This window comes from Dermacentor albipictus, chromosome 2, assembly GCF_038994185.2.
Source record: "Dermacentor albipictus isolate Rhodes 1998 colony chromosome 2, USDA_Dalb.pri_finalv2, whole genome shotgun sequence".
Taxonomy (NCBI): domain Eukaryota; kingdom Metazoa; phylum Arthropoda; class Arachnida; order Ixodida; family Ixodidae; genus Dermacentor; species Dermacentor albipictus.
This window is the reverse complement of record NC_091822.1, coordinates 142152805-142177897: the sequence shown is the minus strand read 5'-3', so window position 1 is coordinate 142177897 and position 25093 is coordinate 142152805. Positions and strand designations below refer to the sequence as shown.

Genomic DNA, 25093 nt, shown 5'->3' with positions numbered 1-25093 from the left:
TCCTCATGTCTAAACCTATCCAGCAAACGTCGCACACGGCCGCTTCGTCAAGGCATGACTTCGAGCTTGGTTGGAACTTCTGTGCTCTGCTGTGCTGGGGATGTGTCCTTGTGTGAAGTCGTTGTTGGTGCCATAGTCGTAGAGTTGGTTGAAGCCCAAGGAGTTGGACTCTGCACAGAGTCCCGCAATGCAGATTCCATGGGTTATGCGGCGGCCATCAGGAGTCTTGTAGCGTTGACTAGGGGATCTGTACCTGGCGGTTGTTGCGGCTCAGCCAGGCACATCATGTCAGGCAGTAGCTGCCATCGTTTATTTGGGACAGGTCTCGCAAAGGAGGGATGCAAATGGTCAGCATGCACAAAGCGCACTTCACCCGCCACATTCACAAGATATGTCACTGGGCTCACAATCTGCTTAACTACGCCATCTTCCCAAGCCACATTTTCACCACGAACACATTTGACAAACACTTTGTTACTCACTAAGAATCCATGTTCAGTACCCCGGTGCTTATCTTTCTGCCGCTTGCTGTTCAGCTGTTTGTTGAGCATATCTTGCTGAAAGTCGGGTTTGAGGAATGACAACTTGGTCTTAGGTTGCCTCTTTAAGAGGAGCTGTGCAGTAGTGCTTCCTGTCACACCATGTGGTGTGTTTTGATAGCGCATCAAAAAGCTGTCTAACCCAGTTTGAACCAATTCTCTGTTTTGTGAGACATCTGATAGCAGTCGTTTCAGCAATGCGCGCTTCAGTGTTTGCAGCAGACGTTCAGCTGCCCCGTTCGAAATTGGGTGATAGGGCGGCGTTCTTGTATGTTTTATGTTGTTTTTAGCCAAGAAGTGCTCGAACTCTTGTGAAGAAAGGTTTGCAGCCACTGTCCAAGTCAAACGAAAAAAATAACTTTTTGGAACCCGTACGGGTTCCTTGTTCACAATGAGGCGGACAAGACAAGTAGTGGCATATTAAAGGCTAAGTTTGTGACGTAATGACTGGTTGTAGATGATTGGCATGCTTCCTGCTGCGCGGTTCATGGTCCTGGTTGTCGACTGGATGAAGGATGACTCAAGAAGAAGCCGCATAGTCAGATTTAGTTCTTTGGCTAAAATTGCCACATTGTCCCAATCAGTGTAATGTCAGGACGTATGCGAATGCTCAGCAAGTGCACTTGAAGCGATATCTTCATTTCTGATGCCACACTGGTGCTCCTTGGGTTGCCGTTTAAACTTGTGAGTTTCGCCGATATAGACCTGGCTGCAATCGCCGCAAGGAATCCGGCAGACAACCTCAGGGAAGTTGATATATGGTAGGCGATCCTAAACATTCACAAGCATGTTTCGTAGCTTGGAGTTTGGCACGTGCCAATGCGCAAGTTGTACTTCGCAACCACGCAGGACAAAGCTTCGCTTATCCCGCGAACGTACTGAATGCCTGTGCTGGCGTAAAAAACCTACAGATTAGCTTTCACTGGCTGCAAAACTTTATTTTCAATTCTTGCCACAATATGGTCGCGGTAGCCATTTTTGGAAAGTTCCCACCGTACCATCTTGAGCTCGGATTGCAGGTGGTCTTTCTCAGTGCAAATCCGCATAGCACGCGTCATGAAGCAACCAATTTCTTGTGAGCCAAGGGGTGATTCGAATTGAAATCAAGGTACCAGCCTGTGTGCATAGGCTTGCAGTATACGGTGAAGGACAGCTCGCGACATTTCTGAAGGATAAGGATGTCAAAGAACGGCAGGCAGTCATCTTTTTCAATTTCCACAGTAAACTGCAGCTTTGGGTGCACTGCGTTGAGCTCATGTAGAAGCCTGTGGACATCTTCTTTTCTGTTTTCGTTTGACTTAGTCAGTGGCTGCAAACCTTTTTTCACTTCAATGCCTGACCATACAAATTTTCATCGAAACCTTGGCTACTCGAACTCATGTGATACAAATTGCGACCAATTATCACTCACAATTTCGTCGGGAAATTCGTACGCCGCAACGACACTTCGTAGTTTGGAAATCACTTGGCTTGTAACGGTTGAGGTCATTAGCCATACTTCAATCCACTTAGAATAGACATCAACTAGATCTAGAAAGTTATACTGTCCTTTCATAGCACAGTCAACATGCAGACTTTGCGAAACCTTGGACGGATAAGGCCAAGGGTGTAGTGGTACATGCTGCACGGCTGGTTGCACGACTTGGCAAACCCGTCAGGTTCATACATAATCTTCTACTGCTTTATCAACACCTGGCCACCAAATGAAGCCTCTAGCCAGCATTTTCATCCTTGAGGTGCCTGGGTGGTCCTCATGCAGCCAAGACAACACAGCCGGTTGTACTGCATCGGGCACGATCACCCTTGTGCCTCATGTGACACAACCTTGCTCGAATGATAGCTCTAGACGTCTAGCGTAGTATGGTTGGAGTTCGTTAGGCACTTCGGACGGCCAACCATATCACATGTACTCTACGACTCTGCGCAGTTTGCCATCATGTGCAGTAATCTTAGCTACATCAGAAGATTTAAATGGAGTGCTTTCAAACACGGAAAAACATTCTGAAGTCTCAGATGTGGGACAAGATAGCAAAAGTAAACGAGACAGAGCATCAGCCACTTCAATTTCAGCCTCTTTGCGGCACTTAAGCATATACCGATACGCTGACATTATCAAGGGCCATCTTTGCAATTTGGCAGCTGCTTGCGACGCTTTGTTTTATTCCAACATGCTTACGAGTGGCTGGTGGTCTGTGTACAACGTACTTTCTACCAAAATGAAACTTGTGGAACTTTTTAGGTCCGAAGATAAGCGCTGAGGCCTCTCTTTCACATTGTGCATAATTTTTCTCGGCTGACATCATAGTTCATGAAGCAAAAGCTGTCGGACGTTCTTCTCCATCTGGCAGCACTTGAAAATAACTGCTCCAATGCCATCCGCAGACGCATCACATTACAACCTGAGCGGCTTGCATGTGTCGTAGTAGGTAAGAGCACGGCTGTCTACAAGCAGATGCTTAGTTGCTTTGAAAGCATTACTACACTGCTTTGTCCGCAGCCATCATTCTTCCTTCCGTAGCAATCTGTACATTGATTCTGCTACAGATGACACATTCTTGATAAATTTGCTGTAAAAATTGAGCAGCCCTAAGTATGCTCCTAATTCGGTTACATTTGTTGGCTCAGGAGCATGCAGGATTGCCTTCACTTTCTCTTCTGTCGGGTAGATGCCATCAGCGCTGACCTTGTGCCCAAGGTACGAGACAGAATCTTGGAAAAACTTACATTTTTCCAGTTTTAACGTAATGTTATGCTCTGAAAGCTTGCCTAGCACCCGCTCGAGTGTTTTTTTGGCAATCGCCCACGTTCTAGCCTGCAATTATGACATCATCATTATAACAACGAACATTTGGAATACCAAGCAAAACCTTATCCATCATGCACTGGAACAAAGCAGGGGCACTGGCTATTCCATAAGAAAGTCCGTTATATTTTAGAGCCCCTTATGCATGTTAACTGTCAGAATATGTCTTGGTTCTTGGCTCAGTACTACTTGTTGGTGTGCCGATGACAAATCTAAGACACAAAATTCTTTGCCTCCATACGTTGCTGTGAACAGTTCTTCTGATTGTGGTAGTTAGTAGTGGTCAATTTTAAGTACAGGATTTACAGTGATCTTGTAATCACCACAGAGGTGTATTTGATCACCTTGCTTCTTTGGGACCAAAACCAATGGAGTTGCCTTATCGCTTCTACTCACAGGCGTGATTACACCTTAGCGTTCAAGCTCACCGAGGCGTTTTCCCACTTGTTCATGAGAAAAAAAGAAAGTGGGCATGCTTTACAAAACACCGGCGTACAACCCGGTTTCAAAACAATTTGCGCCTCGAAGTTCCTGATAACGCCAAGCGATTGCGAAAACACGTTTGGAAACTTCGCGCGAATCTTATCTACTCCGTCTTCACTGCGCACACTGCAAAGTGATTTCCAGTTCAGCCGAAGCTTATCAAGCCAGGTTCTTCCCAGCAATACAGGTAACTCACATTCACGTTCTTTAACAACGATTGGTAAAACTGCATTCTGCCCTTAGGTCGCGGTTACATTGCATTGCCCTATGACATCCATTTTCTCGCCTGTGCACATCTTTAGAACAATCCGCATGGGTTCACAATGCACATGTGAAAACTTTTCTTCGTACACACTTTCAGGTACAACTGTCACTGCGGCCCCTGTGTCCACCTGCATTGACACTTTCTGGCCTTCCACGTTTACAGTCACCACATAACCATTCTTCAAAGATGTGTCGACTGCGCAGTTGTACAGAATTTGCTCATCTTTCTCTGATTCCATTACTGTATATGCCTTCAGCTCACCTTTGCTCGTTTGACACATGTTTTAAAGGTGTACAACTTTTGAACATAGCTTGCACGAGTAGTTTTTATACCAGCAATTTTCTGGCGCATGCGTCTTGCCACAGTGGTAACATTTTTGTTTTTTAGTCTTGTTTCACGCCGAACTTTTAGCCTTCGCTTGGTCACAGTCACTGCTCTGATGCTCGTTAGTTTTCATTTCCACTGTGTTTATGCTCACCACCTGGCTTCCTGCTTGTATTGCAGCTGTTTGTTTCGCAGCCAATTCACTGTCAAGAGTTATTTTGCAGGCCCTTTCAAACGTGAGTGCGTCAGTCAAGAACGCCTTCTGCGTTTCTTCACTTCGAATCCCAGCTACCAATCTGTCGCGTAGAGCGTCCAGGAGAAATTACCTGAAGTTACATTTCCTTGCTAGGTGCTTCAACTCTACTACAAAGTCGACACTTCTTTGGTCAAGTTGCACTCGGCGATTAAATTTGCACCTTTCTGCAATTACAGACGTCTTCAGGCTGTAGTGGCTTTGCAAGAGCTCTTTTACTTCCGCAGAGGTCTCATCTCCTGGTAGCAATGGAACAACCAAGTTCTTGAGAATTTCATATGCTTCTGCACCAATTACTGTCAAGGAAATGAACAGTTCCTTCACTTCTGCTATCTCCTTTGCCCTGACGTAATGCTCAAATCGTTCGACAAACAATTCGAAGTTCTGAGCCTTAGAGCCGGGACATGGCTTGGTAGGAGAAGTAAATGTGTTACTTATTTGACTTTCGGATCCCTTGCTGGCCTATGGTAGTGACGCCTCTGGTAGTAGTGTGGCCCCGTTGAGCCACCACATCTTCGTTGATGGTGTCCAGTAGGCCAGATCACAGCAGTCCCACCCTTGTCGCCAGATGAACTAATGCACAGGAGCGACAACGGCTCAGGAGCAGAAAGGCAACTGACTTTATTGCAAAAGAATGACTTGTTCTTATGCAGAGAATGCTATGACGTCATAGGGCCGTGTGCAATCTTTAATCGCACCATATAGTTGGATATCAAAAGACGTCACACACAAAGCTTGTGCTACGACAATTTGCTCTACTCCAATTCTATAGTTTCACTGGGACAAAACTGGCTACAGTATGGATCTCATGTTTTGTGCAGTTTCCTTTGTGACATTGCTAGGTTTAGGTTCTGTGGTCGGTGTTGGCGGCTGCCTCACATTTCTCTGCAATTGCTGCTATCGTGGATGAGGATGGTAGTGGGATGTATTTGTCACTAAAATCTGGTGTGCATGATTGTAGAACAGACTGACCTGCATCTTTCTTTGGGAATACAACACAGCCACCTGAAGAGAAAAGAAGTGCTGTCAGCATACTCAGGAGTTGCACCAAGATCAGGAACTTCACCCGTTACTCCCTGTTGGAGCCTCCTGAGGTAGTTTGCAAAGATAGGCTCGCCAGATTGAGGCCGTTGCTGAACCACTGCACGCCAGCTTACATAAAACCCCATTTGGCCTCACTACCACAGCTAAAGGTCATTGTGGCCGCCCCACTCTGTGGAACTCAACTCACCTGCTACTGACCCTGCCGCTAACTGAACATGGCCTTCTACCTCATCGTTGCGGAACAACACCGAAGGAGACCTCTCAACACCTCGGGATGGCTAGGACAGGACTTCCTTCCTCGTAGCTTGCAATTGCCAAGCACAAGGTACCCAGGCGATGCCAACCTCCCATAGCACCAGCTTGGCTCACTGTCACCGTGCCATCCAAACCCTGAAGAGAAAAGCAACTGCCCTCATTGTCCATCATTGACCTCAAATTGGCCTTTTGCCCACAACATGGCCTCAGCTTCAGTGTGTGGCCACCAGGACAGAGGGGTCTGACGAGAGACTTGTCTTGGTACAGATATCAATATGTTTAAGCAGTTGGCTGCCTCACTTGCTATTTTCATGATGTCAGAGAACTGCTCTTCAGCATTAGTCTGGTGGCCATAAAAAATATTCTGTAACTCAGATGTGGTTGGGTACAGAAGAGAAGTCCATGGATACACTTTGCAGAATGTTCGTAACTGGTTCCAGCCATGCACTGTACTTTGCTAGAATGTGCAAGCAGACGAAAGATGAGCTCGTTGCACAGTAGCAGATGTGAGCTCGTTCCCCAGTTGCAGCATTTGATGTTGATTCCATTGACGCAAGCTCCTTGATTGCTTCGACTGTGGCCATATAATGCTGAGAGAAGATGCTAATTGTATTTTGCAGACCATCTTGTTTCACACAGCATCACAATGTTGGGCACCAATTTTCTTCGGAGCACGCTCTCGTGGAAGATGTTTATGGTTTGGTGATCCCTATTGTGTTTAGAATTTCAGAGACCTTGTTCTATTCATTCGTCAAGAAATTCGTTTTATTACTTGTGCAGTGTAAGAATAGTGCTTTTAGGTCTTTCCCTATTATTCTGTTCACTCTAGCTTCTTTTGCTGCCGTTGTAGCACATCTATTGTGCCCCTGTCCAACGAGGTTTGGAAGAATCAGCCCAGCATCCGTTAAACACTTCAAGATCATAGCAGCAATGGAAGCGAAGTTCAGTTGCTCCAGCTCTACAAATCCCATAAACTGCTCTCGAATGCATACATCGGTTTCCCGCCTTGTCAATGAAGCGAATGCCTATAGACGTCTGTTCTGTTCCTGCAATACCTGAGGTTTTGTCTGCGAGGATAGAAAAACCAAATGCTGTGTTAGCTTTGGCCACCATTTGCTCTCTCAGTATGTTGCCATAGAATGTGATGATCTCGTTCTTGACTCAGACTGAAATGTATTTAGCATTGCCCGCAGAAGAAGCGAAGTGTTCCTGAAGTGAAATATTTCTAGCTTGTACCCGAAAGTCAAGGAGATCATTAAAGACTCCACTTTCAGAGTGCTTCCCGCGAATTGGCTAGGCATGCGTTGTGCAAACGATAATGGTGCAAACTTTTGGAAATAGTTTCTCACAGTTCCTTTCAACTTGCTCGTGTTCACCTGCTGTATGGTGGGTAGCTGCTTGCCTCTAATCACATCTATCATCACATCCTGACGCCAGGAGGCTGCCATTGCCTCCTGGTGCCATTGCGATTTTACGTGATCCTTGCACATCTCGTGCATTCTTTTGTAATTACTGAAAGCGCGTATGATGAAACTAGCTTGGATACCCCGGTGAACATTCGAAGGAAAAGTGACGCTGATACGACGAAGGGCACCTTTAGCAGTCACTGAGCATGCAAGCCAAGGGGCACAATCTGCCAGCCATCGGTAGAAAAAAGTCCTCTTGTCAGGTGTTCCATTTTTCTTAGTCATATGTAACATTTGACGACGGTGGGTAATTTCATATAGTCCAGGATGCTCGTTTGTTTAGCTTTGCCTAGAAATTCTCCCAAGTCATATTTTTTAAACAAGTTAGTTGTTTTCTTGCTATTGTCACTGTAATTTAATCCCAAGCAAGAAGAAACGGAACGCCATGGGAGCTCACTGTTGATAGAGTCCCTTCCATGGAGTCAGCGACCTCTGCTACTGTCCGCTGATGAAAGTTTGCATCACTCTGGTCAAATGCTACAATGTTGACACATCGCACTAGAATATTCAACCGGGCAGCTCAATAACACTCCATCAGGCACCCGCTGACGCTTGAAGCTTCGGATGCCCTTCATTTGGGATTGCAGCAGGCAAAGCTTCCTATGGAGTTCCTCATGGGGGATAGCATTGGAAAATGTATGCACATTGATTGGAAGGACAATTAAATGCACACATTGAAAACACAAAATGGCTATATTTACAAGTAAAACTTATTTACAGGCTAAAATTCACACCCACGACTTCATACATCTCGCTCTTACTCACTTGCGCACCCACACTGTCAAGCAACCACACAGACACACTGCTTGCTGCTCGTCGCTTTCTCATCCACTGTCCTGGTTGTTCTCAGCTCTGTTGACAGCCAGGCACTTAAAAACACTGAATCACGCACACACACGCACAGAGAGACTCAGACATGTGCGGGAGCTTAATTTCCAAGAAACATGTGTTATGATTGTACTCTGTGTGGTAGCCGAAAAGCCACATGAGTGTACATAAGAGAAATGTTCAGGCCGACCACATGTACAGGGTTGATGGATGAAGCTTCTGGCAGCTTGTGCTTGAGTGTAAATGGTACACAAATGGGGTTCTCTGAATCAAGGGACTCTTGATTTTATCAAGGATTGAATTATCCGCCAACTTCATTCTTAATGCCTCTTATGCATGCCTCCCCCCCACCTCCTCGTATTCATTACCTCCCTCCCCTTCTTAAAATTATTTTCTGTTAGTCACTGTCACACTCTTCAACATTCACTGGGTTGTTGAATGGCACGGCTGCCCCTAACAATCCTATGTCTCTGTTTCTGTGTGGACTTTGAGGCCATTCACCTACCTGCCCTCCCACCTGTTTGTTGTGATGATTTCTTGGCTTCCATGGCCCAGCACGCTCATTCTTAATATATTTTGCCATGCGTAAATCAGCATTCTTTAGGTCTTTCTTTATTGTCCTCTTGTCTTGCCCTGTTTTTATTCTTATCAGCGTGTAGAAACTAGCTTAAGAGCAAGCACTGTTAGCAAGCACTGATCCGCAAAAAATGCGGATCCTACACACGGTGTGGGGTTGATGTAAGGGAAGCTTTCTGTGCTGTTTCCTTTGATTGGCGATAATTAGTGGTGATTGACGGCAAATTTTTAATTACTTCAACCTTTAGTGCAACACAACAGTGATGAGTTGATGTTAAACATTACCTTGTGTGCACCACTGCTGTTTGTGTAATATGTACACAGAACACACGGGGAGACGTGTTTGCTTGAGGCGTTGTTGTGCGCCATTGTTCATAATCTCTGAGAGGGTTGAGCATTATCATTGCTTCAAATGGCACATTGCATCATGGCAGAAGTATTGAACTTTATTTGAATTACGGGGCTGCGCGTGCCAGGACCACAATTGGATTATGAGGTGCGCCACAGTGGCGGACTCCGGATTAATTTTGACTCCCTGGTATTCTTTAATGTGTCCCCAAATCTAGGTGCACTAACATTGTTTATTTCGCCCCCGTCGAAAGGCGGCTTCTGGGGTCGGAATCAAACCTGCGACCCCGAGCAATGCCATAGCCGCAATGCTACCACGGCGGCCACGGAAATGTTGATTTGACGTGCGACTGCTTCCGTAGTGTCACCTAGACCCTAACATGTGCTTTAATGTGGCTTTGCTTCTGCACATCCGGCGTAAGTTGTCCGCTTGTTTATTTTTCAGAAATATCAAAAATGTGCAACGCCGTATGCTGAACTTAAATTTATCCAGTTTGTCCGCAACCGCTGTCATGTCTCGTAGTAGCATTTCCTAGCCATCTCAAGTCGCCTTCTCCCCCTCCTGCCATCCCTCGAGGTATGCGAGTGAAGAGTGCCAAGGCTTTTATTCACTTTTTTTGCAACTGCATCGGTTCTTCGCGTTCTCTGCCTCCTCTCCTCCTCCTCCCTACCATTCTATACACTTCCCCTCTGGACGGTTGCACGTTAGTTAGAAAGGTAAGTGCTGTTGCAGTGCTTTTGCAGGGGATCACGGATAATTGCAGCTGTCAGTAAGCGAATGTGGTGACGCCCAGGGAGCTCCAGAGGGCATTGTGTATATTCGACGCAGTGCACAAATCCAAACGAGTTTCTCACATCACTTTTCCTCTTTGCCACGCTCCTGTCATGTACACACACCCTCTGAACCGCCACACCCCCTGACACGGTGTGCCAGACAGCAGCAGCAGCAGTTGGAAAATTGAAGGAAGAGGCAAAGAAAGCTTCGCTTTAAATAGGGGGGGGTGGGCTTATTACGCCTATTCTAGGCAAGCAAGTCGAATTATTTTCAGAATGCTTTTCTTCCATGCAGCATGGTCGACTATTCGATCAAGTACCAGAAATGAGAAGCTCTTCAACAATATAAAGGCCTGGTATGAAGTAACAATGCCCCCAAGTTTTATGCACGCACTTGTCCCATCTTCATCTCTGTGTGGAATTTTTAGCACTGATTCCCCCTCGGCAGTATGGGTTAACACAATCCGGAAGGAGGTAGAGGCATGCCATGAGTGAGGCCGCAATGTTCTGTGCATGGGAGAGGGGATCCCCCCAATGAGAACCCTCTCCCCCTCTTTTGGACCGCCACTAGCCCTCATCTTGCTTTCACATTCAAGCTTTCCCTTTCATCCATGTCACTCTTTTGGAGTCCATGAGAAAGGGGACGTGTGCTCCGTTAGAAAATTCTGTGAGGTGGAGGGGGCTCAACCCCCCCCCCTCCTCACTACACTAATGCTCTTGTTCTCCTACACAGAAAATGAAGCAAGGCAAACAATGTTACATATTGTAACGTTATGCCCTGATCACTCCTGCGAGTCCTTCACACATCAAACAATGTGTAAACAATAACATCTGCCCGCTTCTGCACGAGGCATGACTTATGATCCAACTGTCCTTGCAACACTGTCAACAATACTGCATTGCCACAGGCACGAGACCTGAATACTACCCAGATTGCCCACATGATCACACCATACCTCTCGACGAGGCCATTACAGAAGCCAAAGTGCACGATTCTCTTCACACCATCCAACACAACACTACTACCGGCATAAATGGCATTGAATACAAGCTTCTTCGAAATCTTCATGATCAAGCCACCAAACAACTCGCAGCCTCCTATAACGAACACTGGACTGGAGTAACCCTACCGCAAGAGTGGCACCATGCAGACATCATGCTAATACCTAGGGAAACCATGTACATGCCAGAATCATTGGTCAATTTTTTCTGACCTTTCATGTGGGGAAACTCTTTGAACATGTCATCCTTTGCTGTCTCCAACCACGTCTCAAAGCAATGCACTTGTCCCCCTACACACTCTTTCGCTACTGGCCACACCTTTCCATGCATGATATGCTCCTCCAACTGAAACAAAAAGTGGTCAACAATCCCAGTGCAGCTCAAACACGTGTAATCCTTGCACTGCATCTGAAGGGCACTTTCAAAAATGTCTCCCATGACTTCATCCTTAAAGAAGTGGCCTCCTCCTGCTGCGGCTCACTCATGTACAATTACATTTACACGTTCCTTTCTGACCACATAGCCACCGATGGGCTCGGCAACCTCTGAAGCAATCCCATCTGCTCCACTGGAAAAGACATACCAGAAGGCTCAGTCCTCTCTTCAATGTGGCCATGGCAAAGCCTCCATTACATTCCCAGTGAATTCCTCACGTGCAACATGCCCTGTACGCTGACATTGTGACACTGGATAAACCAAGGCTCAGATGGAGAAATTCAATTTGAGAGCCAAACCACTTCTGATGCAGTTTGAGCTTACATCCTTGCAGGGGACTTCTTGTGCATGGTCAACCAGTCCAAATTTCTTGTCTACCGCAAACGCGACAAAAGTGCACCTGTACCCAACATCAGCGTCAGACTCCTCAACTCACACATCCCAAAGATGGACCCTCTGCACATCCCTGGCATACACATCCATTCAAATGGGAAGGCCACTCACACAATCCCCCTGCTCTGTCCACAAATGACCCTGATTACACACATAATCAAATGCAACCCTTTGCCTCATCCAAGGCCTCATCATTAGTTGCATTACCTATCATCTCCCTTACCTCATATGCATCGAAACCTTCCAGCTGAACGACACCCTCTGCATGGCTATTAGGATGGCACTCGGATTGCCCCTGGGTGCCTCCACTCACAAACTCCACTGCTTAGGAGTACACAACGCAATAACTTACAAGCTCATCAAAGGCCATTGCAAAAACCAAATGCACTACCTCAACAAGTAAACACAAATCCCATCCATTCTCCCACATTGCCCGTGAGCTCAACTACCCACACAAGCACGTCACAGCATCCGAGTAGCCCCAATTCCTAAAGACATCATCATCAGCCTGGTTATGCTCACTGCAGGGCAAAGGCCTTTCCCATACTTCAACTTCCCCGGTCATGTACTAATTGTGGCATGTTGTCCCTGCAAACTTCTTAATCTCATTCGCCCACCTAACTTTCTGCCGCCCCCTGCTATGCTTCCCTTCCCTTGGAATCCAGTCCGTAACCCTTAATGACCATCGGTTATAGCTTCCCTTCCCTTGGAATCCAGTCCGTAACCCTTAATGACCATCGGTTATCTTCCCTCCTCATTACATGTCCTGCCCATGCCCATTTCTTTTTCTTGATTTCAGCTAAGATGTCGTTAACTCGCGTTTGTTCCCTCACCCAATCTGCTCTTTCCTTATCCCTTAACGCTACACCCATCATTCTTCTTTCCATAGCTCGTTGCGTTGTCCTCAATTTGAGTAGAACCCTTTTCGTAAGCTTCCAGGTTTCTGCCCCGTACGTGAGTACTGGTAAGACACAGCTGTTATACACTTTTCTCTTGAGGGATAATGGCAACCTGCTGTCCATGATCTGAGAACGCCTACCAAAGGCACCCCAGCCCATTCTTATTCTTCTGATTGTTTCAGTCTCATGATCCGGATCCGTGGTCACTACCTGTCCTAAGTAGATGTATTCCCTTACCACTTCCAGTGCCTTGCTACCTATCGTAAACTGCTGTTCTCTTCCGAGACTGTTAAACATTACTTTAGTTTTGTGCAAATTCATTTTTTAGGCCCATCCTTCTGCTTTGCCTCTCCAGGTCAGTGAGCATGCATTGCAATTGGTCCGCTGAGTTACCAAGCAAGGCAATATCAGCGAATCGCAAGTTACTAAGGTATTCTCTATTAACTCTTATCCTCAATTCTTCCCAATCCAGGTCTCTGAATACCTCCTGTAAGCACGCTGTGAATAGCATTGGAGAGATCATATCTCCCTTCCTGATGCCTTTCCTTATTGGGATTTTGTTGCTTTCTTTATGGACGACTATGGTGGCTGTGGAGCCGCTATAGATATCTTTCAGTATTTTTACATACGGCTCGTCTACACCCTGATTCCGTAATGCCTCCATGACTGCTGAGGTTTCGACTGAATCAAATGCTTTCCCATAATCAATGAAAGCTATATGTAAGGGTTGGTTATATTCCGCACATTTCTGTATGACCTAATTGATAGTGTAAATATGGTCTATTGTTGGGTAGCCTTTACAGAATCCTGCCTGGTCCTTTGGTTCACAGAAGTCCAAGGTTTTCCTGATTCTATTTGCGATTACCTCAGTAAATACTTTGTAGGCAACATACAGTAAGCTGATCAGTCTATAATTTTTCAAGTCTTTGGCGTCCCCTTTCTTATAGATTAGGATTATGTTAGCATTCTTCCAAGTTTTCAGTAAGCTCGAAGTCATGAGGCATTGCGTATACAGGGTGGCCAGTTTTTCTAGAACAATGTGCCCCTCATCCTTCAACAAATCTGCTGTTACCTGATCCTTCCCAGCTGCCTTCCCCCTTTGCATAGCTCCCAAGGCTTTCTTTACTTCTTCCGGCGTTACTTGTGGGATTTCAAATTCCTCTAGACTATTCTATTTTCCATCGTCATCGCCACTGGTACTGTATAAATCTCTATAGAACTCCTCAGCCACTTGAACTATCTCATCCATATTAGTAATGATATTGCCGGCTTTGTCTCTTAATGCATACATCTGATTCTTGCCTATTCGAAGTTTCTTCTTCACTGCCTCCTAAAAACATGCCTCCTGCCAAACACCAGGGCTGCACATGTGCTCGGGCTCAAGTTCTGATGCAGGCGTTTGGAGAAATTACCAGCGATGCACACATTCTCTACAGAGATGCAGTTTGCTATTACCAATGCTATGCCAAGAGTACAGTCGTCACAGACAACATGGAGACTCTGCAAATGGCCGCGAGTCTTCACCACAGACTCACACGTAGCCGAAGCAGGAGCTATTGCATTGGCTCCTGCTTCGGCTATTCAAGCCCACATTCTCCCATCCCATCCAGGTCCAGTCACCATCCTTTCAGTCTCATGAGCTGCCTGCCACTTTGCCCTCAGTATCATCCCTCCCCAACTGCTTCACCATTTCATGGCACACCCACCTCCCACTGAAGGTGTGCATCCTCTGCACTCCCGGACATGCCTCCATCTCTGGCAATAAGCGTGCCTACACACCTCCCGTTAACTTGCCAACTCAGCACCAGGAGTGCCATAGTCCACTGCACAGGCAGCGCACCCCCTCACAAGCTCACGTACAATACTCTCGCACACTCATTACAAGCCCATCTGTGCTTGAACCCCAACCCTCCTTCAAGTTAACTTTGAAACAACTCCTCCCCCTGCGTTGACACACTCAACCGCTTCTGTCTGCTACAGTACACATCCACGTGCCCTTCTGCGGCAACCTCATCACTCTATATCACATTTCCTGGACATGTCCCCACCTTCTCACAAATTCTCCTATCACCTTGCCTACTTATTCTTCCTGGGAAGCTGCCATGTATAGCTCGGGCCTCAAAGTCCAATGCCAGGTTATCCGGCGGGCTCAAGACATTGTGTGGCTAACAGGGATGCTGGACTAAGGTCTCCCATTGAGGACTCCCATTTAGTCTCTCAACAATTAAAGTTTTCTCTTTCTCTCAACATTTTGCACCATTTCAGCTTACTGGCTCAGCAAAGCTTCACGTACACCAATTCCCACAGCGCATTGTACCTCTATATATACATATATTTTTTTTTGCTATTTCACCAACCAAGTAAATTTATAGCCACGGCTACACGATAAAAACACAGTTTCTTTAGCAGCCATGTCAATGTGATCAATCAGATCAACAACTTGTTTTTTTGTGAGTCTCTATTCTTCCAAGTTAGCTGCTTGTGTGCTGCATCAAAAGCTAAATATACCCTATATATCTTTATGTATCCCACAAAAGATGTGTGCTCAGGGCAAAAAAAGAAAATATGCACCTGGAATCCCCTTCCTAGTCATGTCCACAGGAATTGTACGATTATTAAAGATCACAGCTAGGCAAATATCTGCTTTGATATGCAGTTGCCTACGCTATCTTTCATTACATGCACATGCTACTTACTGCACACTTGCAAAACAACTCAGCTTTACCCAAGTTCCTAGCTGAAGCAAGTGAAAAATATCTAATATATAATAATCAGAAGTATGCATGAAGAAATGGCAACATAACGTGCAATTGTAAGAAGATAGAAAGCTGAGGGAGTTGGTGTTGATGCTTATTTATTAGTAAATTTTGCATTGCAATTTATACTTAGAATGACAGAAGAATCTTGCAGAAGACTCTCTTCAGCATATCTTTCGAAACTGAAGTTAATCAGGCAAGTTGCACATCCTTATGTGCCTTACTGTGTAATTAAGACTATTGTGTGCACTACAGCTTATTATGGACCACAATGCATTATTTCTCAATCTACTATAATTAATTAGAAGGGAAACTGAAGGGTTTGATCCTTTGTTAGTCACAGCCGCATAAGACCAACACACAATGAAGACAAGGCTTCATTGTCTTATTGTCATTATTATAGTTGGATTGACTATAATAATGAAATTTCAGCACTTCATCACCATTGATGTGATTTAGGTTTTTTGGAAATGTGAAATGTAGGGCCAAACAGTCTGGTTTATTCAATGATTGCACAATTTATTTCAAAGATAAAACTTTATTGCCCTAGATGTGTTTTGACAGATACAAGTTCACACACCGTTTTTACTTTCAAGCCGTCGACCTTTCCAGATTTTGGGTTACAAGTGGCTCGACAGGCAGTTCACATTGTGCAGCGTCGATACAAAAAACCCAAGTGTGTAATTTTTTACAAAAATTTGTTATTGCTTGATGTCGGGATAATCAAATCTATTAACGCTGTGAAATTTTTGACTCGGCTGTATTCCTGTGGAGAAAGCAGAACTTGCGTTGGTTGTAAGGACGCTGCCCCAGAAAAAAATCCCGTTGAATTGGAGGATAACACACAAAAATGCTCACAAAGCTATTTACAAAAACACTGTCGCTTTTCACACATTGGAAGACATAAATAACTACTAAACACAATTTTTTGAATTTGGACATACACAGAAACAGAGGGCTACTGCCGCACACCTGTATGCTGACATGGTGAAATTGCGAGCTGATAAAAATGTGAGCTTTCATTCAGGTCTGTTTGAAAGTTATTTGCTGCGATTGTCTAGGACATACACTTCTCAACACATACTTAAGTCACTGGGCAGTTCGCGTGTGATGTAACTGGCTATGAAAAGGAAACGCGGCACGCATGGTGTGAAACTCCTGTCGCTCTTAGAAGTCTACAAACAGCAGCTACAGATTGGTCTTGTTAGCCTGTTGGAACCAACATACCTGCTCATGTTCATGGATCGGGTATTTGATGGGCTTGGCAAGGTATTTTAGGCAAAGGAGAAGTTTGATTTCAAGCTGACCTCAGCAAGCTTGATTTGCTGGTTAATCAGTGATTTGTCGTTCTTAGAACACTAAATGACACAATGGTGAATGAAATGACTTGTTGAGGTCACTGTCTGGCGCATTGCTTGAATATTGCTCTTCGCTAGGAATGTTGTAATGTTGCTGAAAGACACCTCGCATCAATTTATGTTGAGCAGTATAAAGTGGCCTTCAAGCAGTCTGTGGTATCATGTGAGTAAAGTGCGATGATTGTAAGGTGGTAAATGTTGTCTGGGATAAAACCCTCCGCATATTTAGGACATCTAGAAATCACTATGTGGGCGTTCACACCAACAAAAAAAAGAAATGTTTTTATTGAATGCTGTTTGAGAAGCTTGTGGATATCTATTGTGGCATGAACATTAATTACAGTTGCCTCACAATGATTCCAACTTGGATAATCCGAAGCTCTGGATAAGACAAATAGATCTCTATTTGTTGTTATTTTTTTGTTTAATGAGCTCCAATTTCAGGGAAACATTTTGGCTTCCCGAGACAGGTGAACATGGTGAGAAAATAGTTGATGAAAGGACAATCATGAGGTGTGAATAGTCAGCACATACCTAAGTTTTGCATTCAAGATGTGTGGACACAACTGTGGGTGTTACCACTGTACGGTGCAAACTAGTTATTCGCCAATAAATCAGCTGAACCACGTGTGCATCCATTCATGCTCCCCTTGAATTTATATATCTGTTCAAACATGTAATAATCCACAATTTTATTTTCAGCTTTTTTATATTCTGCTTTGGATAACCTAAACCTCTGATAAATATAGTCTGTGGTCCCTATAAGTTCAAATAGTGCAAGTCCAGTGTACTGTCTTCAGATCAGTTTTCTAAGTAAAACAAGGACAAACAACTATACAACTTTAGCAACAGCGTGCAAGAAATGAAAAAGAAGCTCCAGTTACTTCTTACCTAGCAAGTGTTGAGGCTTAGCCTTCTTGGTTAAATGTTCAAGTGCAAGAGAAGACATGTATGTATGGAATGGACACATGCATGTGTTAACTTGTACAAGCAACATTCACAGTGGGGCCCAAATGTGTACGTGCACAAGTGATACTTGTGAAGAACAGCATATATACGAGTCCAATCTTATAACAAGGCCATATTTTTTTGTTCGCGAGCATGCATGTCCATTCAGTGTACCATTTTGTTGCACTCATACATTCTAACATCACGTTTAGGGTCTCTCTTTTTCAATGACAGCCTCTGGAAAAATGAAGAAAAAAGTTCACATGTCACAGAGAGAGAGAAAGCGGTTGCCTTCTTGCACACAGTGATGGTGAGAGTAACATCCTCGCACTTTGTTTGGCTTTGCCAAGGTCGGTGCTGCAATGGTATCGAAGACAAAACGCACTAAATTCAAGACAATGTTGGATGTTTGAGGAAATGTGGGCCATACAAAAAGCTGCACAGTGCCTCAGCTGTGCCGACATTATTGTGAAATCGAGGCTCACTACCGCACCGAGTTGTGCGACACAGCAACAATGTTGCACAGTTCATCATCAAAGCAGCATGTGTACTTGTGCGTGGCAAAGGGTCTGCCATGGCTGCTAGTTCAAAGCAGGTTGGAGAGCTTTCCAAAACAAAGGTGTTTATGATTACTCTGGTTTCAGCATCTGCAGTAAAGGCATGGCGTTTTAAGTAGTTGCTACAACGATAGAGAGATCTTAAAATTAAAGAAAACGAGCCAATATTTTATGTCCCAGTCTGTCAACTTAGATGCCGCTACCTGTACATGCTGGGAATTTGTGTTCAAATCTCCACACTAAGCACAACCAGTACAGGGAGTGGTGCCGCACTGCTCTGCCGTGAAACTCAGTTCGTTTGCACAAGCCAGCTGGCCCCTGTGCTGACACTGGCGCCTTTGCTGTAGAAAAGTTTGCCTTCTAGGTCAAAACTGGATGTTGAGTGCTGTGTGAATGATGGCTTGGGCAGAGGGGGGGTCGCGGTCAACACGTTTCGTTGCACTGGACTCCGAGTGACGTGCATGTGCAGGCCTTGCACTTGCTGCTGAGTTCCCGCACAACTTCATTCACGCCGTAGAGCCTTCCGTAGATGTTGCAGCCTGCGGAAAATTGCATGTCACCATGCAGTTAGGCTGTACACAGTGCAATAGTGCAATATTTTTAGCGTGGGCATGCATACACTATGTCTTGATTGATTGGTGAAAGTTTAAGATTCAAAATGGCACTCTGAATTAATTTTTAGTGACTTTGGTTTCCTTGCCAATGTATAGCTAAGTAGAGGTTAAATGGTTACCAATGGCTTGATGTAATTGCTCGTTCTAGTAGACAAACTGGAGCACTGGGAAGTATTCTAAATGTGTTCTAGCATGGGCCTGTGTTGGTCTTAATTGTACGACTGGTACTAGCACAAGCCCTTGCCAGAGCACAGTTCAGGCAGCTCTGGTCCTCTATTTCATCCTCTTTTCAGTGCGCTCATGCTCGGGAATAGAACACATGACCTTATGCTTGGAACCTGATAACTGTAGCCACTGAGCCGCTGTGGCAGATGCGTTAGATTTTTCCAGACATCATTCAAACTATTGTAAATGAGTAGGGCTGTGGATATCCAAAATTTCGAATGGGAATCGCATACTTCTTTTTGTATTCGGAAGTGCACTAACTGTGGCCAAATGGCTTACTACAATTGCTGCAGCCTGCCCTCCACAAAAAATAGTCTAATATAGTAAATTGTGTCTAGGCCACTTAGGTTGGCCATGGTAAGGTGCTAGCAATCTTGGTAACTTTTTACTTCGCCTTCCACTTCTAAATTCTCAAGCTGCTCAGTGGAATAAATGTCCGAATACCTGTGTGCATATTAAAGGGAAGCTCACGGGGCTCCACTATTCAGTCTTACCGTGTCGCCAAATATTGTGGTTCACTAGGAGTTGTAAAGTGCCGCCCAGGGTGTATTCTGCCACAGTAACTTTAAAAAAAAATGGATTAGTAATAGCAGAAGTAAATGCAAGTGCAATATTGTAATGCCGGCGCGAGGTGTGAGCTCTTTCCCCACATCAGAGGGTTTCTTGCCATACCTCGACCAGTACACGTAAACAACATTCTTTCCCAACCTTCTCCCTCTTGGAGCTTAGGTCCCAAGTTATGATTATGCCACGATCCTTGCCTCCTTTTTTTCTCTCACTTCATTTCTCGCTGTGCGGTGCATTTCCAGTGTCAGTTTTGTGCACTCTGCTTTTCGGGGGAATCCCTAAGTTGTTTACAGTTCACTGCAGATTAGCCGCAAAAAGTAAATTGTAAAGGTAACTAAGCTCTTCCATATACTTCAGCCATCTGATGTCATCCAATGCACAAATATCAGTGGCTGTTTTTAAGAAATAGTATTTGAAGTCTTCATTGTAACACTGGCAAGTTACTCATTCAAAAGCAGTTAGACATGGAGATCCTGTTTTAGACACTGCAAATTTCCTCTTCTTAAAGAATTCATATTATCGGTTTTTATATCGTCTGTCTGAATTCATATTTACAGTAGACTTCTCCTACGTTGAATGTGATGCATTGAATCCCGTGATGTGCTGAACAGTTTCAATTTTGCTTTGTATGTTTGTTTAGCTTCTGACAAATGGAGTGCCTGTCTGTTAAGTAAGAGTGTGTGAATATTCTAAACTGATATTCAGTTAATCTTGTCCTGCAAGTCCCATGGTTTCATTTCTCATTCCCTTCACTTTAGTAAATCTGTCATGTCAAGTTTCGGCCTTAGCGTTGTTGCCAAGGCTCAATGCCTGCTTCTTCAAGCCAGGATACTTGACTGCAGAGAAAAGATAAGAGTACTCGAAAACGAAGCCTACTTCTCTCGTCATTCAGAGTTCCGTACCCTGATGAATGTGCCAGCATCTTTCTTCACGCAAATTTCCAGGCTACCTGACAATCATATCGAGGAGAAGCTACCCACAAGAACAAGCTGGACCACCTCTGTTCTTCACACACGACATCAACCAGAAGCGTGACTACTACCACTGCGCACAAAATATCTTCTTACAGTCCAAGTGTTACTGAGCTGTCCATTCTTAACCTTGGCCTGAGCTTCAATACAGGACCAACATTGGACGCCAAACGCTTGGTCTGCGCAGTGGAAAACGCCGTGATCAAGGTAGAGCCTTCTCGCCACGATGAAGCCCAGGCATGAGCTGTGAGTGTGCTGTCAAAATTCCGTCCCAGGCAATCCGTGTCACCTCTGACCCCAGAACAGCACAAGGCAATCCAAAGCCTTTGAGGAAAAAATGACCTAGTCATCCTCCAAGCTGATAAAGGCGGGAAATCCTGGTTCGGAGTGATTACATCGACAGGATGCTGCCCTTGCTGCAGGACAAGAGTACCTACTCTCATATTGACAAGGACCTAACCAACAAACTACTGAAATACTTGTAAAATTTACTCATGAATGTGTTTTGTTTCATCCCTCTGAGGCGTAAGCACCTACACTACAGATACTACAGACTCCTTGGCCACAACGGCTCCATTCCTGCTCTCTATGGGCTACCCAAGATACACAAGCCTGCTGTACCAATGCGACCAATCGTGGATTTCAGACGGTCTCCTCTTCACAGCCTTTCCAAGTACTTGCACACCGCGTCCTATCACCACTTGTGGGCTGTGGCTGCACACATGTGCGTAACTCGAGCAACTTCATCAAAAAAGTATGCGATCTTAGGCTTGACGATAACGAGACTATGGTATTGTTTGACGTTACAGCCCTGTTTACTTGCGTGCTGGTCGACCTCACTGTTCACGTGTGTTCTGCTGCTCTCCAAGATGACGCTTTGCTATCTGAGAGGACACCGTTCAAGGTTACGGACCTGCACAAGCTTTTGCACTTCTGCCTTGAGAACACTTATTTCATTTTCCAAGGCTGCTTCTACAAGCAACTTCAGGGAATGCCAATAGGTGTCTCCCTGTCAGTCACCACTGCAAACGTAACGATGGAAGCAGTAGAACGCCGGGCTCTAGTGACATTCATGCTGCAACCAAGAATATTTCTTAGATATGTGGATGACTGCTTCTGTGTGATAAAGCAGGATGCCCAGGATGCTTTTTCGTTGCCTTTAAACTCAATAGCACACGCCATAAATTTTGTGGTTGAACTGAAAGAGGATCGTCGTTTGCCTTTTCTTGATGTTATGGTGCAATGTGAAGGGACAAGACTTCGTTTCAATGTCTTCCAAAAAACCTATGCATATGGGGCTCTACTTGAGCTTCATGTCAATTCATCCTGCTTGCCACAAACGTTCCATCACCGTGTCACTGATACAACATTCGCAACAGACCTGCAGTTCTCCTAAGGACTTAGAAAAAGACTTGGAAGTTACTCATCTTGAACTTTCACGTAACGACTGTCCTACTTCATTTGTGGCTTCAGTGCAGCGCCGCATATCCCACCCACTTAGCGCTTTCTCCGCCACGTTTGTTCCTTGTACACATGCTGCGATACCTTATACGCCCGGTACTAGCGAGGCCTTAGCCCATGCACTTCATTATTTTGATGTGCACATTGCACATGTGCCAGCAAAAAAACTTAAAAACTTGCTTGTGAATGTCAGACAAGCTTCCAAAAGAAAGGTACCGAGATGTGTACAATATTTCTTGTGCAGACTGTGGTTATGTCTACATTGACGAGACGAGTAATTTTCAAAGGCACATCAAGGAACACTGTCATGATGTCAGAAAACAGTCTCTTCTAATGTTATTGCTGAGCATTTTGTAACGGAAGTACAGGGTGGTCCTTTATGAAAGGGAACACGCGAGCGTGTGGCCCGTGCTCTGCAGAGGCTGCTTAGAGCGCCAGCAAGTGGCAGCAAGAAAAAGCACGTCCGCTTGTGGTGTCATCTATTGGTGGCTATATAGAAAATACCTTTTAGTTCATTGTCGTTTTTCTCAAATATTTTTATTCGATTCAATTTGGAAATTTCACTGTTCAAACACCCCTACTATTAAGCGAAGAACAACTTTTTTTTTTAATGCTTCTGTAAAAATGAGTCTACCGCATATTTTGTGAACCTCTGATAGACAAGTGCCATGTTCGAACACAGAGATGTAACACAGGCAAAAAGATAAGCAAATCTGTACTGTTTACAAGTATGAATAACAAAAACTTGGCCAAGTAACCATTGGAAACACACCTAAAGTCTTGCCCTTTTGAGAGAATTGGCACCAGTATAGGGCACAATTTTCTTTCCTGTTCGTACAGAATGTGATGGCGTTGCCATTGCATCTTTGTGACATTGACCTTTCATAAGTTGCCTCTTTCATCTTTTCCAATATTGGCTTAGACTGTGTGTTCTGTATATGGAACATTTATTGTTCAATCACACTGTAAGTTGAACATTGTGCCCTGCAACGTGTGCAGTGGTACTCTGATTAGTGCAACAGCCTCTTGCACAAGCTTGGCATAAAGTGAACCTTAGTGTGCATTCTGTGGATGCTTATAGGCAGTTAATATTGCAATGAGAAAACCGTCTTACAGTCAAGCAGTATTGAGACTTGCCTGAAACTTGGAAAATATTCCATAGTTGCTGGCTGCTGCTAGGTGACTGAGATGTTGTGGGCGGCTCAGTAGTTGTCGTAGTTGGCGGTGGTGGTGTCGTCTCTTTGTAACTGCTTGATTCTTCTGTGCTGTGCAAGTGAGAAAACCTGTTGTGCGGCTCTTGTGGGGATGGATGTCTCTGCAGCAAGTATGGCTTGAGTGTCGGTGAGTTCTTGAGGGAAAAGGAAGAAGTTGTGTGCCACGGAGGTGTGCTTTTCCGGCCCGCAGGCCCAGGCTGCTGAGCGGTACTGTGTACGCCTGCAAAACCTGCGTGTCTCGTAGGGTTTCTCGCCGACCACACGTTCACAGTGTACTGCTGTACTAGGTTGTCAGGTGCAGGCGTCGTCTCGGTATCTGGGGGGAAGTAGACGTCCTCCGGACCTGCATTATTGAAACTGCCCTTGGTTACTTGCCACATGTTTTTTTTTCTAAATCACTGTTTGTTGCGCCACTTCAGAAGAGTGTCCCAGTTATGTGCATTGTTTTTTTTTTTTATAGCATAGGAAAGATGCTAGCAAGCTAGCTTGCTCAGCACTTTCAGCAAGGTGCTGCGATGAACACAAGCACCAAGTGAAACAAAATTGCTCGGCTTAATCTGTTTTCTGTGTACACTGTTACACTTTTCCACGAATGTGGTAATAAGTTGAGGTAGTATTTTTTTCCTTTCTTTTTTTCATTATGTGAGATAGCAAATATATCTTGGTTTGCTGAGCTAGCAGCAAGTTCAGCAAAACAGAAAATCAGGGTTGAGTATTATAATCATGTACTATATTATCGACATATGAAGTGCGACTAGAGAAGTGTGAATTAGAACAGCTGCCATGAGTTGTAACTCGAAGTTGCAATTTCACACTGTTAGATAACCAGTCATTGAAAAAGGTGTAAGTCCCAAACTAAATTAACATGCAAAGGTTGTGCTGACATCATGAACGAATACATGAGCCCTGTTAGCTCTAACTTGTTTGCCTTTCGTTTATCCACTATAGTGCACAACGGGCACACAAGTTATTTCTGCATACAAGCACATACTTGCAGTGTAGAGCTAGATGTCCATGCCGTACATGTATTGTATTCGAATAATTCCTTCTTGCGAGCAATAGGAATATCAGTTGTTATAACAGGAAAAGCACATAATGTAAATTTGGTGGAACTGGAAAATTTTATGTACCCTCGGTTTATCAGCTATTAGGTGGTGGCTGTACTCAGCACAAGGACAGCCTGCAACACTCTCTCTCAACATCAAATTAGTAAAGAAACACGCGAATACTTTTGCCCGCTAGTATCAGGCCATTAAGTGACAGCTCTAGGCGATACTTTGCCACCATGACCGGCATATTCTTGTCATGCAGTAAATAGTACCAGCATCTTATCGACGTACAGATAGTTGCAGATGTAATCTGGATTGAACATTGTAGCACCAAATTATATCACACACTGGTGATTCGTAGACGAGCGCGCTCGTGACACAGTTCACTGCCATTGTGCCTTGTCACACTGGGTTTGCGGACAGAGTTGGCTTTTCCCTCTGTCAAGTGACTCCACGTTTAAGGTTGAAGAAACATTAGAGGCATGCAATAAATTAGGCAAGTCTTCTACATCTGCAATGCTGTATCAAGAACCTTCCCACATTTGCTTGGCAGAAAAAAGTGAACTTTATGTGGCAAAAATTGTCCAGGGTTTGATTAAACATCGTCTGACCAGAAGCATAGATTAAGCTAAACGCACTGGCCACAATGAATAAAACAAACAAAAAACGAATTAAATTGTGTTTCG

The 25093-nt window shown here is 44.6% G+C and overlaps 1 protein-coding gene across 3 annotated transcripts in view; it reads right to left on the bottom strand.

Moving 5' to 3' along the window:
- Positions 1–15967: 15967 nt before the first annotated feature.
- The window catches only part of LOC139056122 (mucin-2-like), a 268904-nt gene continuing 259778 nt past the window's right edge, over positions 15968–25093 (bottom strand). For all 3 annotated transcript variants that reach the window (XM_070534016.1, XM_070534017.1, XM_070534018.1), the window contains 2 exons: positions 23282–23701; positions 15968–18845 (listed from right to left, as the gene is read on the bottom strand). In XM_070534016.1, the coding sequence (XP_070390117.1) occupies positions 18730–18845; positions 23282–23701 (536 nt within the window). In that variant the 3' untranslated portion in view covers positions 15968–18729. The remainder of the gene's footprint in view (positions 18846–23281; positions 23702–25093) is intronic.